Below are 18,235 nucleotides of genomic sequence, written 5' to 3' on the forward strand. Positions count from 1 at the left end.
GGGATGATTTTTAGAAGACAAGTTGTTGCATATTGATGGATGTATCTGATTTGCTATGTGACAAAATATCGAGTCTGGCATCGACTAGACTAGTAACAAAGATTGGTCCATCAAAGACTGTCACGATGAAGAGTTGGAATGGGGGCAGAGCATTGATAGGTAGTAAAATAGCGTGGTGTGATGATGGTCGGGATAGGTATCCAATTGAGAATTGGATGTAGCGTGGATGGCGAGCTCTACGAGCCCAATTGATTGAAAGCGCTCGACGTACCTAAGGTGCAACGGCAAGCAACCACGTTGTTCCGAAGCGAAGAATTCCTTGGGCTTGTCCACGGATCAGGAAGAACCAGACTGCCGAACGGAATGGTGTTCATGCAGCCAGCAAGCCCAAACTGCAAGGACGGGTTTTTTTTCTTGCGGCACAGCATTATTGAATTTTCCGGGCCTTTACCTTATTTGGGTGCAGCTCCATTAACGCTCAGGTGGGTTGGGTTTGGGTTTGGGTTTGGGTTTGGCTTACATAAGCGAGCAGTCGGTAACGGGATGCGGACAACGCCAAGCACCCCTGACGGAGAGATGTAGTCACCATGATTTCGCTCCCTAAACAAAAGTATTTACCTTGTACTCCTTGTGGTCCCCTCTATATTGATCTCGGCTCTGTCCTGATGCCACCACTTGCTCCAGAGAATTTGATTCTTCTTTAGGTATAATTTTGCTAAAACTACATGTATCCTCATACAATATCATTGTCGCTCAATCTCTAGAGCTTCTGACTACCTTTGTCATCCTTGAAATCCCCTTTTTACTCGTCCCTTCTAGCCCGCAACTCTTCCGATAACTTCATCACCAGCCTGGCATGTATCCATTCAGCCTCATCTTGTCTCCCCATCAGGGGACTTCGAGATCCAATCCAGCTCCAGCTTCCGGGTTTCTCGGATATGTCTCCGTCTTTGCTTTCCCGCCGTCCGCTTTCTCCGTGCGCCTCTTTCCGACCTAAATGTGGTAGGTAGTGGTGGTTGCGCGCATGCGGTTCCGCCTGGCGATGAATCTCTGGGTTGCTCTCATCCTCGCCGATCAGTCGTAGATACCAGGCCCATTCGGCAAAGCTGTATTTTTTGGGCGGCTTGTGTTTCATATGCTTGGCGACTCGCGCGATTTCGTCAATAAGCACAACGTGGTAATCGGCACGGCTCGTGGGGATATCTTTTGGAAACCCTAACGCGGCTTCTCGAGATACTGCGCCATCGTGCTGGGCTGGGCCTTTTTCTTTTAGGTTCGGGTCGTTCTCTTTCAACAGAGACCGTGAACCTTCCGCGGTTGTCTTTTCTTTGTCAGTTTCTGATCCATTGGTCTTGGATCTGGTTTCAATATCCTCCTCTTCGTCCCTTTCAGAGCTGTCGCTGTCATCAGATGACCGCCGAATCCTCGCCTGACCAAGGAATCCTGGCGGCAGATCTTCGGTCTCTCCATCTCCCTCTTTGAAAAGTTTCCCAAGCGACAACGTCCGCAAAATAGCCTTAATGTCCTCCACGACGTTCTTGTCGCCGGGAAGGATGGTAACACCACCGATCCGGTCCGTCAGGTCTCTGATACTTTTCACGATGGTGTCGCCGGCATTCGAGATGAGTACCGTCGTCGTCGGCAGAGCTAGGAGCGACCAAAACACAAAGAACGCTCTTCCAGGATTCGAGATTGGCGTCACATCACCGTAGCCTATGGTGGTCAAGCTGACAAAGGCAAAGTAAACCCCATCAAAGTAGCCCCATCCCTGGTACGGGCCCTCGCATGCCTGGAAAACATAGGCTCCAGCAAGCCAAAGCACGATCCATGTGGTTGAGGAGAAAGCCATGGCGACCCAACGTCTCCGGTTGGCTGCATGTGCCTGGATCTGTCTCATCAGCTGGAACTCTCTCTGTCTTCGTGCGATTTCTGCTGGATTACTTGGGTCGTTCGAGTGCTCCGTCTGCTCTTCGGCCTCATTCCTAACAGGCGCGAGTATATGGACCTGGCCTTTCTTGGTAAGACGCTTGACTGTGTGCCTTCTCCTTTTCTCGACCATACGCGCGTTGATCATCCTTCTTCCACGCTCCAGCACCAAGCTCCGGATTGATCCGATAACGAGACCCAAGCTTATGATGCCGACCAGGGCATAAGGGAACAACAGTCCCCGACCCAGAGGTGTCGCTGCTCCCATGTCCCCGAATCCAACAGTGAACAGGGTCACATCGGCCCAATAAACGGCATCAAGATACGACCAACCCTCAATCGTGGAGAAGATCAGTGCTCCGACGAGCAGGTACATGAGGAACATGATTGTTTGCAGCATCAGGGTACGCTGGCTCGCCGTAAGCTGAAAGTCGCTGTCGTAGCGGCCGATGTAAGCCCCGTACGCCGTGACGACGAGAAGCGTGGCCACGATGAAGTAGAGTATGGCAGCAAAAATACCATAGTAAAACGCCTGTGACCAGATATACTCTTCCGCAGGCTGGAGGACCAATGGCCCTGCGGCTGTAGCAGCGAGGCAGACGAGGCAGACAGACGAGAGATACCTATGGGTCCAACGTTGGTTTTGTCAGGGTCAACAGGCATTAGCAGATCAGAACCAGAAGGCGTACCATCCAACAATAGTCACAGGCATTGCTATGGTGAACCTGATACGACGGGCCATGTTCAGCAGCAGGAACAAATTGGCCACTATGGCAACCACCAGCTGAACGGCGTTAACTGCGATGAGATATGTCGGGTCTTGGACAAACCCGGCTTGGCTGATGTTGGTTCCTGGCGGCATGTGCTGCCTCCAAGGCCGCACCAGGGCGCATATACTGAAAGCCGACGCAACAGGACCCAGGGTGCCAGCCATCATGGGGAATGCGGATGACGCGAACCACCATCTTGTTGGGTCTAGGAGAGCCTGGGTCTTGTGCGCTGACTGAAGTAATTCGGGCGCTTCACCATGGTCGGCTACATTCTGCCTGTCTTTTTCGGCAGCTTGTGCATGGCGTTCGATACAGTCTCCGCTGGCGTCGTCCATGATTGCCGTCGAGGGAGCGAGCAATCAGCTCTGTTGATCAAGTCGGGCAGGGTGGTGAATATCCATCAGTCTTTGGAATCCTGCGAACGAATGGGAAGCTGTTTAACCGTAATTTCATCTCTACGCTGATTTTTTTTCGTTGCTTGTCGTAGTGAGTGAGCTTTCTTCCCAAAGGTATATAATTGATTGCAGCTGAAATCAGGGACACGGCGGCATTATTAATGGCAAATGACCATATCGCGTGGACCTCCTCATTTTGCGACCAGTCCAATAGTAGCTAGCTATCCCCTGGTTGTCGCATTAGATACGATATGTAGATCGCATAGACCCTTTTATCACGATTGATCAAGTGAACTGCTGTTATCAACGTTTGTTTGATGTAAAGGACGTTTGGACAGGGAAAGAAGCGGAATGAAACAACGGAAAACATCAAGTACCCCCCTACCCTTTGCCCTGCGTGCCATTCTATCATTGTTCCTTCCGCCAGGAGACGTGGCAAGGGGCATAAGTTTAGAATAAAGAGTAAACAAACGGTAAATGACATCATTTCACGTGATCTGAGTCCTGTGGCATTTTTTTGATGTGTAATGCAACCAGGAACCAGGATTGACCTCACTCAATTGTTCTCTGTCTATATCTTGGTACCTCAAACGAAGATACTATTATTTGGGTAACTACAGCCACTCTTCAAGCCTGATTCCCAACCAGTCGCTCCTTTCGAATAAATGGGCTTGATTTTGCTATTTTAAATATCTGAACATTCGTTCAATTAATTGTCTTGTTCTTTCGCTGGGGCTGAGCCCGTGCGCTGTGACAGTTAACCCAGTCGATCTTTTATGAAAGTAAACTCAAAATTTTGTCACCAATAATATACTGTTAAATAATCAGATACCACAGGATACCAGCCTCTACACGTTAATGGTTGAGATCCCTCACTACCATGCCAAGATGGCATACCCGGCTTCCGTTGGCTTTGCGCACCATTCGGACCGGTAGTTGGCGCCGAACATTCGCCTCGGGCTCCCATTCTCCTCATCACGAGCAAGTCTCCGTCCGCTGTGGCTCGTCTGGTCACATCACTGTCGACCTGCACAACCATCTCTACCACCCCCCTACTGCACCTCTGGTGATTTATATTCCGTCGTTCTCCCGTCCGCCACACCTCTCCCCTCCCCTCCCGGAATTCATCAAACGATATCCAACGGCGGTCATCAACTACCGGTGGCCAGAGGACTCCCTCCTTACAGACCCCGTGTCTACAAGCGAAAGCGCCCAGCCAGAGGATGACAGCATCATTCCAATAAACCCACTCCACTGGCCCACGCCCATCCATGACACCCTTTTTGGCTATTCTTGGATTACCGAGAACCTGGTTCCTCCAGACCGTCAGCGCCGAGACATATATGTGGTCGGCTCCTATCTCGGCGCGTCGCTGGCCGCCTCACTGGCCCTCACAGAGTCGCACACGCACGAGCGCGTGGCTGTCCGCGGTGTGGCCTTGTACAATGGCATCTACGACTGGACATCCTTTCTTCCACCGCAGACCAACAACAACCCTCCGCCGGATGCTCTCGCCGTCATAAAGTCCCTCCTGGAGCTCCCAGACGACCACCCAGAAGGCTCCGCGATGCATTACCTGCGCCAGCTGGTCCCCACGCTCTTCAAGACGCCCTCAAACCTGTTTGATCCCTTCGCAAGCGCTGTGCTTTTCTTCCGCAGCACGGGCCTGCTGGTCCCATCGTCGTTTGAGCCGTCCGGATCCACGATGCCACCGGAACTTGAGCGCGCCATCGCCGAGCTGTCACTGGACGAGACCTCCACTCCCGCCCCGGGCAGTCCCGAGGCCGTTAGGCTCGAAGTGGCGTTCAAGGCCCCGAGGAAGGCGTACATGGCCTTTCCTCCACGCCAGTCGACGCTGCGGATTCCTGAAGCACTGATACTGCATGAGACGGGGTCCGCGCAGCCTGGGCGCGGCAGAGGGAGGAAGCGCAGCCCGCGCAATGACTTTGCGTCGCAGGCCAAGGAGCTGGCCAGGGTTATGCGGAGGAGCATCAGTATATACGAGCTGCGAGAGCGGATGAAATTAGATGATGTAGATGAAGGCGGTGTCGAGGCGGAGCGGCGGGTGCAACTACGCGATATTGGGAAAGAGCATGTCGCGGAGGAGGCGTTGGGCCCGGTTGTGGAGGAGTGGCTCGAGGAAAAGATGGATGCGTGTGACGTACCAGCTTAGTGTCTGTTACAGTCTAGCACAGGATCTGTCATGCACAACCTAATAGGTGTCGCACAGTAATGTATATCAATATGTATATGATTTCGAGGTCCAACAAGAGGCCTAATTGAGCACTGTGTACAACCGAATGATATCCCACAATGCCCATTGCTATAAATAACATACTCAAGCATGTCTTGTGAGATCCGAGTCTGGCTTTTAATAGTGGCAATTGGGGTATGTGGTTTCAAGTAAACAACTATTTGCTGAGGGTATGAAGGTGAAAGATTATTTGCATGATCTCCAGCCACAATTTCAACGTAGATGGGCAATGCAACTCCGGTAGCACAGCTGGCAACTTTGCTACTCATACTGCTTGCTAAATTCAATTTCTGAAGACGAGCAAAAATCAATGCGAGCCTGAGTTATTCTCAGATTCTCGAATGCCACAGCCAAAAAAAAAAAAAAAAAAAAAAAAAAAAAGTCATATACTTGACATCTCCCCCGAACCGGAGTCGAGCCGGTGACCTTCTGATTACAACTTGGCAGATTACAGTCAGACGTGATGAACCAACTACACCATCAGGGGTTTGAACTTGACGACTTGTGTCGGATGTGGAAACTATGTACCCTCCAAAAGTGGAGTAGTGTCTGCAACCAACACATTTAAATCCCGCACCACTGTCATGCCTGATCAGCTGCGATTACGCTGTGGGCTCGTCTTGAAAAGGCGTGTGTAACTGTGCAAGATTGCCTATATCGATGATGCTTGGGAGGGACAAAACAGAAGCTGGAAAGAGATGGTCAAGAGCTAGACAAAAAAAAAAAAAGAGTGAAAGAAAAAAAAAAACTTATTTGCTTCTGAACTTTTCTACGAGTTTGCTGATTTTGTTTGGTTGGTAGCTAGGTTGCTATTAGGTTTGCTTTTGAAGAATGCCACCCTGAGCCGTCGTCCACTTACTTGCACGTCAGCTATTGCAGCAGATCTAACCTAGCCAATATGTGAGAGATCATTGCCCGTCTATACTAACTAACATGTATACAAATTGGAGCATTTCGTTTATCCTACCCGACTTCTTCCCACACCCCGAACCTAAACCATCTCCCACCCCCCTCCAATCCAACCAACCCACACAACCACATTGACGGTTGACCAATACCACCAACAATGACCACTCCCCACACACAAACAATCCCAACGCCCTGGTGCCCCATCTCAGTAACCATCGTGCAGCCCGACTCCCTCTCGGCGCCTCCTCACCCAACGACCGACCTGACCCTCCTCCTCCTACACGGCAACTCATCCAGCTCTCTCGCCTTTTCCCACATCCTCTCCCGCGCCCCGCCGCCAGGGATAACCCGCGTCGTCGCCCTCGACTACCCAGGCCACGGCCGGTCGGGCAACGCATCCGACGACCGCGTCTACACGCAGCCGGGGTACGCCGCCGTGGCCGCGCATGCGCTGGCCGCCCTGCGCATACGCGGCCGCGTCGCCGTGCTGGGCTGGAGCCTGGGCGGGCACGTCGCCATCGAGCTGATCGCGCTGCTGGCGCCGGCGAGCCTGGCCGACCGCGCCGCCGCTCTGGGCACGGGCCCGCTGCCCGGGACCTGCATCACGCTGCCGCCCGAGTCCGGCGGGGAGAAGGCCGTCGCCATGGCCGGCGTCATGCTGGTGGGCACGCCGCCGCTGGGCAACGCCGCGCAGTTCAAGGCGGGCTTCTCCCCGGGCGCGGGCGAGTGCGCATCTGCGCGGGACAGTCGCAGGGGGGACGCGGGGAGGGGGGGTCGAGAGACGGGGCTTCGCGAGATGTCCTTCTTCGCGCTGGCGGCCGAGGAGCTGACGGACGACATGGTGGAGTCACTGACGGTGGCGGGCCACGGGCCTCCGAGGGAGCAGTGGATGGCAGACGGGGCACGGCGGACCGACGGACGTGCGAGGCGCGTCATGGCGGAGAATGCCCTTGCGGGGGAGCTGTCGGACCAGGTCGGCATCGTCGGGGCAAGCGACGTGCTGTGTGCCGTCGTCAACGGGGCCGAGGAGCAGTTTGTCAACCTGGACTATGTGAATGGCGTCCGCTTCAGGAATCTGTGGCGGGGCAAGTGTCACAGGATCCCTGGTTTGGGCCATGCTCCTTTCTGGGAAGCCCCCGATTTGTTTTGGGACCAGTATTTGACGCCTTTTCTTGCGGATTGTAACGCAGCGCAGGCATATTCACTTTAAATGACACGTTTGACAGCGGCCGAAATGAGAAAAAAAAAGCATGATATGTATCGTTACTATTAAAACAATACGGCTTGGTCTATGTACCAAGGCTGTTGTGGTGAAATGCCGAATAAGAGAGAAAAGAAAAGACGCCCGTCTAGGACACAGGAGACAAAAGAAAGTTCCTCCACGCTCGACCAATTCAGATTTTATCATCATTAATCTCAGAAGAGATCACCACAACTCTCTCACTGCTGTCATCATCACCAACCTGCTCCTCTGCCTGGCTCTCATCCTCAACCACTTCCACTATGCTCGGCCTGAATCCAACAATCCACAGCCGTGATCGCAGCAAAAGCGAACTCATAACGACGCTGATGCTGCTCAAGGCCATGGCCAACGCCGCCCACACCGGGTCCAGCCGCACGTGCTCACCCCCTGGACCCACGACCGGGTAAAGCACTCCGGCAGCTGCAGGGACGGCCAGGACGTTGTAGACCAGAGCCCAGCCAAAGTTGAGCTTGATGCGGCGGAACACTGCTTTTGAGAGCTCCAGCAGCGTGAGCACGTTGCGAAGGTCGCTCTTGACAAGCACGAACCCGGCGCTCGAAATGGCAACGTCTGATCCTGATCCGATAGCTACGCCGACGTCGGCCTGCGCCAGCGCTGGTGCGTCGTTTACTCCATCGCCAACCATGGCCACAATGGCTCTCCTGGTCGTCGACTCCTTCTTGCCACCGATCTGCGCCTTGAGGGTGCTTTGCAGATATTTGATCCTGTCAGCCTTTTGCGCCGGGAGCACCTCGGCCAGAACATGCTCGACATCAATCCCCAGTCTGTTGCCGACCGCCCGCGCCGTCGCAGCATTATCTCCGGATAGCATGTAGACCTGGATGCCTCGCGACTGAAGCGCCGCAATCACGGCTGCCGACTCGGGCCGGATTGGGTCCGAGATTGCGAGGGCGCCTCGAACCGAATAGGTAGACCGGAATATGGACTCTGGGTCCACGATTTCATTATCCGAAATTTGCTTGACAGCTGCGAGGGCAATCGAATTCGCACCGGCCGTCCAGCCTGCCAGCGTCGCATCAAGAGACAAAGGCACGGTAGCGGAAAACTGTTCCATCAGAGCCTTGTTGCCCACAATCATCTCAAATGGCGCAGAGCCATCGTTCGGTGTGAAGACTGCACGCATTCCCTTGCCAGGTATCTCTTGGAGATCCTCGACTTGACCGGTTGGCAGAGGCTGGAGTGAGCAATACGAGACGATGGCCTTGGCGATTGTGTGACTGCTGTTCTCCTCGATGGCCTTCAGGGCAGCCATGATAAGGGGCTTGGGCACCGTAAACTCGCCCCTCTCGCCATCCAAAAACTTGGAATCTGTAATCTTGGGCTCACCGCCCATTGTCAAGGTGCCAGTTTTGTCAAACACAACACAGTCGATCCGACTAGCCGTCTCAAAGGCGAGGCCACCACCCTTGGCAAGAATGCCGTACCTGGCCGCGAGGCCTGCGCCTACAAAGATGGCCGTCGGGGCCGCAAGCGCGAGGCCGCAAGGGCACGCGACAACAAATACTGATATGGCAAACTGAAGGGAGAATGAAACCCATCCGCCTGATGTGACGTCCAGAAAATGACCTGGGATCACGCCCGAGAGTCCGATCGCGAGCCACGTCAACCAGGTGATAACAGCCACAAGCGTGACGCACGGCACAAAGTACGTCGTCAGAACGTCGGCAAGCTGCTCCATTGGCGCTCGCTTGGTCTGGCCCTCGCGTACGATGCGAACGATTTGATCCAGCATGGAATTGCCAGATACGCCCGTTATGCGTATTACCACAGGTCCAGCTTTGTTGACTGTGCCGGCATAGACTTCCTCGCCTGGCCCCTTTTTGATCGGTCGAGACTCTCCGGTCAGGCTTGACTCGTCGAAGCTGGTAGCGCCCTGCACGATGATTCCGTCGGCTGGTGGTGATGTGCCGTGTGGGATGCGCACGAGGTCTCCAAAGTCCAGCAGCTCCGTCTTAACAACAACGTCCTCGGTCTGTCGCTGGCCGTTACTGTCTGTACTCTGCTCGATGAGGATGGCAGTGGTTGGTCTCAATTTCGCAAGCGCCTCGACGGCATCCCCAGTCTTGGATTTGCTGTAGGATTCAATGAGCCGGCCGAGCAACAAGAAGAAAGTAAGGAAAACGACGGCATCGAAGTAAAAATTGGCATCGTTGATTTCCTTGGGCCTGTAGATTGCAGCCGCAATCAACTGGCTTGTGGAGCTGACGTAGGCAATAGTGGTACCCAGAGACATCAACGTGTTCATGCTCCCGAACCGGTAGAAACGTTGCAAAATTGGCGTCCGAGATTCGGGTTTCCAGAGCGTCCAGATCTCCTTGAAGGCTCGCACATGAAACATATCGGCGGCGAAAAAGTAAACCGGTGTCGCCAGGATGAAAAGTGCCATTTGAAGCCGACTGATACCCGCGACCCAGGGCATCATCAGGTGGTGCTTTTCCATATTGCTGTCTGGCAGAAGGGTCATGTAGACGATGCCGAGAACGAACGTCGGAATGCAAAGTATCCCAGTGAATATAACTCTGTAAAATACTTGTCTCAAATGCCTTCTTTGAATCTCTTTGGATCGTTCCTCAAGCGTCGGTGGATGGTATATCGAAGCTTTGAATGCCGGGTCGCTGGCCTCGATCGAGGCAAGAATTCGACGTATCGTAAAGTCGGGAGAACTTGGTACATACGTGACCTTCATGATAGGGTGTTGGTGTGTTGGCTCTCGCTCCACGCGAAGCTTGTATCGCAGGCCAAATGTCTCAAGGTTCTGGATCGTCCGTCGAGGACAGTGGTCGCAGTACATGCCCTCTACTGAGATCTCCACAGTCCGTTCTTCTTGCTCCGTCTTCTCCTCCTTCAAGTTTATGATGGTATCGATCGCGGCGTCGTATCCAAGGTCCTCGATCTCATCTACGATCTTGTCAGCTTTGCTTCGGTCTGCAAAGTCAACGGTTGCGCTGTTGGTTATGAGGTTAACGGCAATATTGGATATCCAATCCCTTTTGCTGAGCTCTTTTGTGATTGCATTCGAGCATGCTGCGCATGTCATGCCGCCAATAGCAACGGTAGCTCTCCATATTGGCTCATCGTCAAGATTTGGCGAAGCAAAAATCTCGCTAGACATGATTGGTGGTGATGAGGGGGCCGATGACGATGACGATGCTGAGGATGAAGATGATTCGCCGTTGTTGCTCCTGGCCCTCGACGGCACTGGGGGCCGTGTGACCGCACCCAAGTTGCGGGCCGTATGCTGTGCACTAGGGATCGGATCAGGCCTAATAGATGGGTCTGCACCCTTTCCGCGACACTCCTCGCAGTTCTTCAAGTGCGCATCGATCTCAGACGACTTCGGGCCAAACAGTGGCGTCCTAAGCCATGATGATGCGGCAGGTTGCTTCCCTTTATGTCGACTGCTTGTAGCTTCCTTACCACATATGGTAATAGCTGCAGTTGTGGCTTCCGAGTCGAGGTGTGTCTCCTGGGTCGTTCTGTCACCTGCGGAGGTGGTTACACCGCAAATCTCGAATCCTGCTCTTGAAAGCTCGGCGGCCATGGTGCTGATTGGGGCGTCCAGGTCGTGTTCTACGGTAACAACAGCCGTCACAATGTTGGGCGACACCCACCTGATCTTGTCTCTGCACGACGCATGCAGGACCTCTTTGATGGCAGAGACGCATGTTGGGCAGTGTAAATTGCCCAATAAAAAAGATGTTATGACAGGCTCCGTGGGAGGCCGAGATTGGCTCGTGTCTGACGGAGCCATGATGTGCCGTGGCTCTAGGCAGCTTGTTCCGGGTGGATCGGCGCACGAGACACCACTAGAAGTTGCCCCGGTGTTTGAACCAGATCCCGCGGATGATGTTCCAGGGTAGCCGTTTAGGATTGCTTCTGGATGTTGATGGTAACCTATGCCGATTCCAGCCTTGGTATAGTGGTTTCTATAGCGTTCGGATATTAAATGACACCCGTGAAGGAAACTCGGACCGGCAGATGTTGTTGTGGATACCTCGGGCTGATATCAGGCTGAAGTTGATGGACCCCATCAACGGATAGATCGAGGTCGACAGCAGGTTGCTGAGGATCCTGTGCTTGCCGGGATTGACGATGTCTCACGACGATTCCCGCTTGTCTTTGCAACTAACTGAAATCTTTGGCTTTTTCTTTTTTTTTTTTTTTTTTTTTTTTTTTTTTTTTTTTGAGAAAGCGGAAAGATTGCGGGTCGCACTTCGGCTGAGGGTGGCGTGTATATTGACAGTACAGACTTGCCAAAGCAAAAAGAACTGGAATCTTGAAAGTCAAGAAAGAGTTCGCTCAAAGGAACAAGCCGATGATAGCTAGTGCAAAATATGCAGTGAAACAAACTAAAGTTGTGTATAACGAAAAGAAGTGGTTCTCATCAGAAAGCAGCACTTTGCCGCGTGTGACAGTGGCACCAATCAGTCGAAAACGTCTTCTGGTCGACTCTTGAGACGGTGTATCTCGGAGATGTGGTTGACTCTGCGTTGATGAATATGACAACAAATGTCGATGCACTCAAAGAAACTGGCAGACCTTGCCATCTTGAAGAAAAGTCTGAGCTCTTCTGGCCCTTACCCGAAGATTCTAGTAGTTTTGCGCAATTTTTGCTGGTTTCAACTCTGGATTACTCATTGCGTGTCTCAATGCAACTTGATGTTCGCGCACAAGTCGCGCAGCCCCATTAGTGTCAAAGTTGGGGCGAGATGGCACCCACTCGGCAACCAATGAGAATTGGGCGTGGATTTTTTCTCTCCTTTTTCTTTTTCTTCCAAATATCAAACCCGCACAAGTCTGCAGCCTGCGAGATCATGCAGCGCTGCTTCTAATACGGGGAAACCAGTATTAATTGGGGTACCGCTACGGCAGTGTCTGATGCAGCAGTGATGCGTGCATAATGGGGGAACCGTTCCGATTTCCCCAAAAAGGTCTCCGCGGCCGTCTGAACTGTCGATTATTGCTGACCTACCCAACCTTTTTTTTGGTAGTACGGACGAGGGGACGGAACAAACAGACGATCTGGGTCAGACGAATCGGACAGGAGAACAGGATCGCTTGTGAGGATTTCTGCATGGGCTTATATTGCAGCTCATTAGTGTATATTGCACAAAAACTCTGCTCTGTAATATTTTCAAGGGTATGACAGAGACTAATTCGATTTGTGGTTAAGGCTGACTGCGGCAAGCCTTGCCACCCACCTTGCAAAGTAGTTTGCAAGGCCGGGGAGAAATCCCGCGCGCTGAATGTCACTATATCGTTAGTCATGCCATAGCTTGGTTTAGAGTTGTGTAAGGCGACTGCCCACCAGGCCAAGGAAAGCATAGAAGAACCATGCAAGTTCTGTTCAATCTACAAAAGCAAAGGGAATAATGGCTGTTTCAATTTTGTTGGAGACCTTCCAACTGGCATAACAAAGAGTAACTAACTCGTTGTGAGTCCCCAGGGCGGAAGATTGAACCATGTGGAACCCAAGAAAATTCGTGAACTGCAACGGCAAATGTTTGAGCACGGCAAAAGTCGCACATTTTGTATGTCTGGAAAGCATTCGGCAAGACCCGGATACCATATATACGCTCAAACCCATCGGCCTCGACAAGTTAGCGTTGGCGCCGTGCCTAATACTGCGCACGGGGCAGAATCCCTTGTGTAATGAGATAACATTGGTAATATATCCACGGGTCAGCACTCGCATGGACCTCAACATCAGTCAACCAAGAGTTCATCCATGGTCAGCGTTGTCCTCAAAAACCACTGTGAATTTCTGGCCATACCCAATTCCACCAGCCAAGCCAGAATTCCAATCGCATTGACTTAAGTAGACGGTGTCATTAGATCCTGACAGTAAAGCCACGTGCGTCCAAGTCTGACTTGAAGCACACGATTGTTCCAACTGTCGTTTTTGCGCAAGAGAGTAGGGAAAGAAGTCATACTGCCGAGACATTCGTCTTACGCAAAAGAGTTCATCAATTTCCAGGAGCACTTGCGCCTGTGTACCCGGTTAGTGTCTTTAACCATTGCCTTGAGCTTTCGGAAGACACGAACAAAGCTAACCTTGTGCTTCCAAACGGGAGCCTTGTTGGATCAAAACAAAACAATTCGGACGAATTCCGATAGCGTGGCAAAGGAATTGAGAAGCAAATCGAGACAATAATACGGTTGGAGATTCAGTCATTTCTTCTGCGAAATCCTGTCTCCGTATTAGCTTACCTCACAAAAGGCTTAGCAACAGGACACTTGTCTTTGCTGGGTCCCATTTGCCCGCGGGATGAGGTTGATGCCTTTTGTTTTGGCGTGTGACAACCGATAAAAAACCCTAAGCTCCTGTTAAAGTCCAAAGTCTCTGGAGCCGACCCGTTCAATGCTGCCAGAGACCAGAGAACACAGAATTTTCTGTCCAAGGTCGTTCGCGTCCCAGGTTCCGGGCTCGTATGCGAGCAAGACCCGGCCGGTCGGGTGAGGTTTGGGCCATATTGCCAAGGTCAAAGATCGTACACGCCGACTGACTGTTTGAGAGAGACTTCGATGTCATGTTCCTTTTTGCTGGGTAAGCGACAAACAATTTCGAGACGAACACGTGTGTGTAGATTTGCCGCAGATTAGAAGACAGTAGGTTGAAGAAATGCAAAACAACTTGATTATTGGGTGGGGGAAGCGCCTTCTATATGAACTCGAAATACTTGCTCATTATTTCCATTTCGGTTGCCACAAGGTCGGCGTTGAGCTCGTTTCCATTGGCCTTCATCTCCAGCTGGCCTGCCGCTCTGCATCAATCACGTGACAAGACAGGCCGAGTTTTCCGCCAATCGGTGGTTTCGGGATTGTATCCAATATGACAAACTCAGGCTAGGCCTGTTACGGCTTGAGAGAATTGCGTGATCGAACCTGGCTCATGGCAACATTGATTTGCACACTTTTCAGACGCATGTCCGCCCCATTCTCGGTAAACCCAACCTTGCCACACAGAAATGCCAAACTGAAAGCTGGGTCAATTGCGAGTGCAAAGGGCCCTACTTACTAATAATACAATTGCCGGGTCGGTGACACCGTTTTGGGATGCTGCGCACGCCATGGATGCCACTCCGGATATCGGGGCTGGACCTCAGCCATGGATCTCAAGATGAGGTTTGCGCCAGTCTGTTTTTGATGTTTTTATATTCTCAACACAAATAAGCAAGTCAACAAAAAAAAGGCTTTTTTTTGTATCTCGAGACCCCCAAGTCATTCTGATCCCAGAAAAGTCAGTTGGTTCTATAGTCTGAAGCACTTCCCCTGGCTCGCAAGTTTCAAGGGAGCGTTGTGCTCCGGCGGCTCTCGGCGGCGGGTCCCCCTACCCAGATCAGATCGCGACTCAAAACTAGACATTTTTCAGTAATTTGGCTTCAAAAGATATTCTCTCTCGAGACTTTGACGTCTATTATTGTCTATACAGGCAAAATGCAGTTGAAGCAGACAGAGTCGTCCGGCGGCATTGCCGTTGAGGTCAAGCCCGTTGAGTTCAAGAAGGGCTCCTCAAGTTTACCCCTCGGCCAACATGTTGCCATCGACTCTATTTCCGGACCAACATATGCCACGGCACAACTCCTAGTGCAGCAGATTGCCTACAAGCTCTCGGACAAGATCTTTTCTTATTCTCCAGAGACTTTCGACCTGGACCTTGCCGTCAAACAATGGGCCAGTGACAAGGAGAACAACATCCACGGCTATGCCACTGATGTGCTCCCTTTGCAAATCCGAACAGGGGCTGGTGCCTTTGCGCTGGGCTATATATTCTCCAAGGACTTCGACTTGAACAAGAGACATATCCCCCAGACTCTTTTGGCGCCCTCGGCAAGCATTCGTCACCTTCGTGAGGCCCTCGACCAGCTATCTCTCCTTTACGGTGTGGCAAGCCCCTTTGTGGCCCACATCGCTGCCCTGGACTATTCGAGGCAGGATGGCCTTGTTGCCGAATATGGCAGCGCCCTGCAGGCCGCCGAGGAGCTCGGTCTCGCTCTTGTCTCGAGCTCATCGGCATACGAGACCCAGCACATGGCCATCTTTGCCACTCTGCTCGCTGGTATCCTGCCCACGCTGCACATCTACGACGGCGTTCGTACTGCGCGCGAGACCCTCCGCATTATCGACGGTCTAAACGAGGGCGGCATCAAGGATGTCTACAACAAGGTTTCCAAGGTTGTCAGCTCTCTCAACAAGCGCCAAGACGATGCTTCCAAGGTCCTCGAGACCCTCAAGGCTTTCAACGAGGAGCTCGGCACCGACTACCGCCCCTTTGAGTACTTTGGCCACGAGGCGCCCGAGACCGTGCTGGTCGTTTTCGGCAGCGTCGAGTCGCAGATTGCCACTCAAGTCGTTTCTTACCTTGCTGGCCAGGACAAGCGCGTCGGTGCCGTTGTTGTGCGCATCTACCGTCCCTTCATTGAAGAGGCATTCCTGGATGTGCTTCCCGACTCTGTGCGTCAGATTGCTGTCTTTGGACAAGTCCACGATGAGAACCAGGTTGCGGACGCCTCTGTGCAGTCTGTGCTGTACTCCGACGTCCTCACTGCTGTTTCATTCTCAAGCAAGTGGGACAACGAGCCATCTGTCGTTGACGCCAAATACGCTGCCACTGATGCATTGAACCCCGAGGCTCTAGCCACGGTCTTCTCCACGCTCATCGCCAAAGAAGGGCAGACCTTCGATGTTCGCATCAGTCAGCTCCAAGAAGCCCAGCAGTACTCGTTCTGGGATGTGGACAACGCCGCCGCCGTGTCGGTGCCCGCTGCCGTTGGCCATCTTCTCACAAAGCAGTCCAGCAACAACATCTATGTCGACGAGGTCCACGATAGCGTCATCCAGGGAGGCATCATCCGCACTGACATCAGGAGCTCAAAGAAGATTGCCGACGCTCCTTATCAGGTTGAGGAGGCTGACGTCACCTACGTAGGCGACGAGAAGCTCCTGAAAGATGTCGACATCCTCCGAACTATCAAGGAAAATGGCAAGCTTATTCTGAGGCTTCCCACCTACAAGGCTGACGACTTGGAGAAGCGCATCCCTGCCGATTCTCGCAAGACAATTCAAGAACGTGCCATCGAGCTTCATGTGCTTGACACGGCGTTTTCTCCTTCTTACGAGACAATCGCAAAGCAGCTGGTCGAGGTAGCTTTTCTCAAGATTGCCAAGCCCGAACTGTCCATCCCTGAACTGGTCAAGTTGGCCAGCAGTATCGACGAGCCCAAGGCCGTCCAGGAGTCGGTTGATGCTCTGGCTGAGTGTCTGCAGAAAGTCGACGTGCCCGAGTCTTGGGCCGAGGTGCCGTCGGACTTTGTTGCCCCCAGGCGACAGAAGCAGATCAAGAACCGCAGCTTCCAGCCTTTCCAGAAGGAGGAGCCCGAAGAAGTCCTGGACCTCTCCAACTGGGAGGCTGCGGCGAAGGGCCTCATCTTTAAGGAGGCATACGGAACGGCTGATAGTCTCCGCCCTGACCTCACCGTCAAGACGTTCAAGATTACGGTCAAGGAGAACCGCCGGTTGACGCCGTTGACCTACGACCGCAACATCTTCCACATCGAGTTCGACCTTGGCGACTCCGGCCTCACTTACCAGATTGGCGAGGCTCTTGGTATTCACGCCGACAACGACCCTGTCCAGGTCCAGGATTTCATCAAGTTCTACGGCCTCAATCCCGAAGACATCGTTCAGGTGCCGTCGCGCGAGAATCCTGCTGTTCTCGAGACCCGCACCGTTTACCAATCGCTGCTCCAGAACCTCGATATTCTCGGCAAGCCGCCCAAGCGCTTCTACGAATCTCTGGCCGAGTACGCCAGCGACGAGACAGAGAAGAAGAAGCTCATCAACCTTGGTGGCCAAGTCGGTGCCGAAGAGTTCAAGCGGCGCTCCGAGGTCGAGACGTCGACGTATGTGGACATTCTCGAGGAGTTCAAATCCGCCCGCCCCTCCTTCACCGATCTCGCCCGCATCGTCTCGCCGCTCAAGCGCCGTGAGTACTCGATCGCGTCGGCGCAGGCCGTCACGCCGACCAGCGTGTCGCTCATGATCGTGGTCGTCGACTGGGTCGACCCCAGGGGCCGCACGCGCTACGGCCAAGCAACACGCTACCTGTCGCAGCTCCCCGTGGGCGCGACGGTCACTGCGTCGGTCAAGCCGTCGGTTATGAAGCTCCCTGTGGCCGACACGGCGCCGCTGATCATGGCGGGTCTCGGCACCGGCCTGGCGCCGTTCCGCGCCTTTGTGCAGTACCGGGCGATGCAAAAGGCGCAAGGAAAGGACATCGGCGCCATCCTCCTTTACATGGGCAGCCGGCACCAGCGCGAGGAGTACCTGTACGGCGAGGAATGGGAGGCATACGTGGACGCGGGCGTCATCACGCTGCTGGGCGCCGCCTTCTCGCGAGACCAGCCACAGAAGATCTACATCCAGGACCGCATGCGCCAGACGATCGACCAGATCGTGCAGTCGTACATCACCGACGGCGGCTCCTTCTACCTCTGCGGCCCTACCTGGCCGGTGCCGGACGTCACGGCGGTGCTCGAGGAGGCCATCGCGCAGGAGGCCAAAGCCACCGGGCGCAAGGTCGACCCTCGCAAGGATATTGACAGGCTCAAGGAGGATGGGAGGTACGTGTTGGAGGTTTACTAGACACGGAGTCATCTTGCTCGGACGAGAGGGCTGTCTGTGAGGTTTGGATGAGGAAGACAAAATTGGGGTTTAT

The 18,235-nt window shown here is 53.2% G+C and overlaps 5 protein-coding genes across 5 annotated transcripts; 3 read left to right on the plus strand and 2 right to left on the minus strand.

Annotated features, from left to right (window-relative positions):
* Positions 1–802: 802 nt before the first annotated feature.
* On the minus strand, positions 803–3,031 carry PpBr36_08205 (uncharacterized protein; the record flags this gene model as incomplete). Its single annotated transcript, XM_029895337.1, has 2 exons — positions 803–2,549; positions 2,616–3,031. 2 exons carry the CDS (start codon positions 3,029–3,031, stop codon positions 803–805), a joined length of 2,163 nt encoding a protein of 720 aa, XP_029746760.1.
* A 940-nt stretch (positions 3,032–3,971) lies between these two features.
* PpBr36_08206 (uncharacterized protein) lies at positions 3,972–5,264 on the plus strand (the record flags this gene model as incomplete). The annotated part of the gene is made up of 1 exon (XM_029895338.1): positions 3,972–5,264. The coding sequence occupies one exon, from the start codon at positions 3,972–3,974 to the stop codon at positions 5,262–5,264; it is 1,293 nt and encodes a 430-aa protein (XP_029746654.1).
* Positions 5,265–6,411: 1,147 nt separating this feature from the next.
* Positions 6,412–7,464, plus strand: PpBr36_08207 (uncharacterized protein; the record flags this gene model as incomplete). The annotated part of the gene is made up of 1 exon (XM_029895339.1): positions 6,412–7,464. One exon carries the CDS (start codon positions 6,412–6,414, stop codon positions 7,462–7,464), a length of 1,053 nt encoding a protein of 350 aa, XP_029746655.1.
* Positions 7,465–7,648: 184 nt separating this feature from the next.
* Positions 7,649–11,269, minus strand: PpBr36_08209 (uncharacterized protein; the record flags this gene model as incomplete). Its single annotated transcript, XM_029895340.1, has 1 exon — positions 7,649–11,269. The coding sequence occupies one exon, from the start codon at positions 11,267–11,269 to the stop codon at positions 7,649–7,651; it is 3,621 nt and encodes a 1,206-aa protein (XP_029746652.1).
* A 3,686-nt stretch (positions 11,270–14,955) lies between these two features.
* Positions 14,956–18,162, plus strand: PpBr36_08210 (uncharacterized protein; the record flags this gene model as incomplete). The annotated part of the gene is made up of 1 exon (XM_029895341.1): positions 14,956–18,162. One exon carries the CDS (start codon positions 14,956–14,958, stop codon positions 18,160–18,162), a length of 3,207 nt encoding a protein of 1,068 aa, XP_029747283.1.
* Between the last annotated feature and the right edge of the window lie 73 nt (positions 18,163–18,235).

Source organism: Pyricularia pennisetigena, chromosome 5, assembly GCF_004337985.1.
Source record: "Pyricularia pennisetigena strain Br36 chromosome 5, whole genome shotgun sequence".
Lineage (NCBI taxonomy): Eukaryota > Fungi > Ascomycota > Sordariomycetes > Magnaporthales > Pyriculariaceae > Pyricularia > Pyricularia pennisetigena.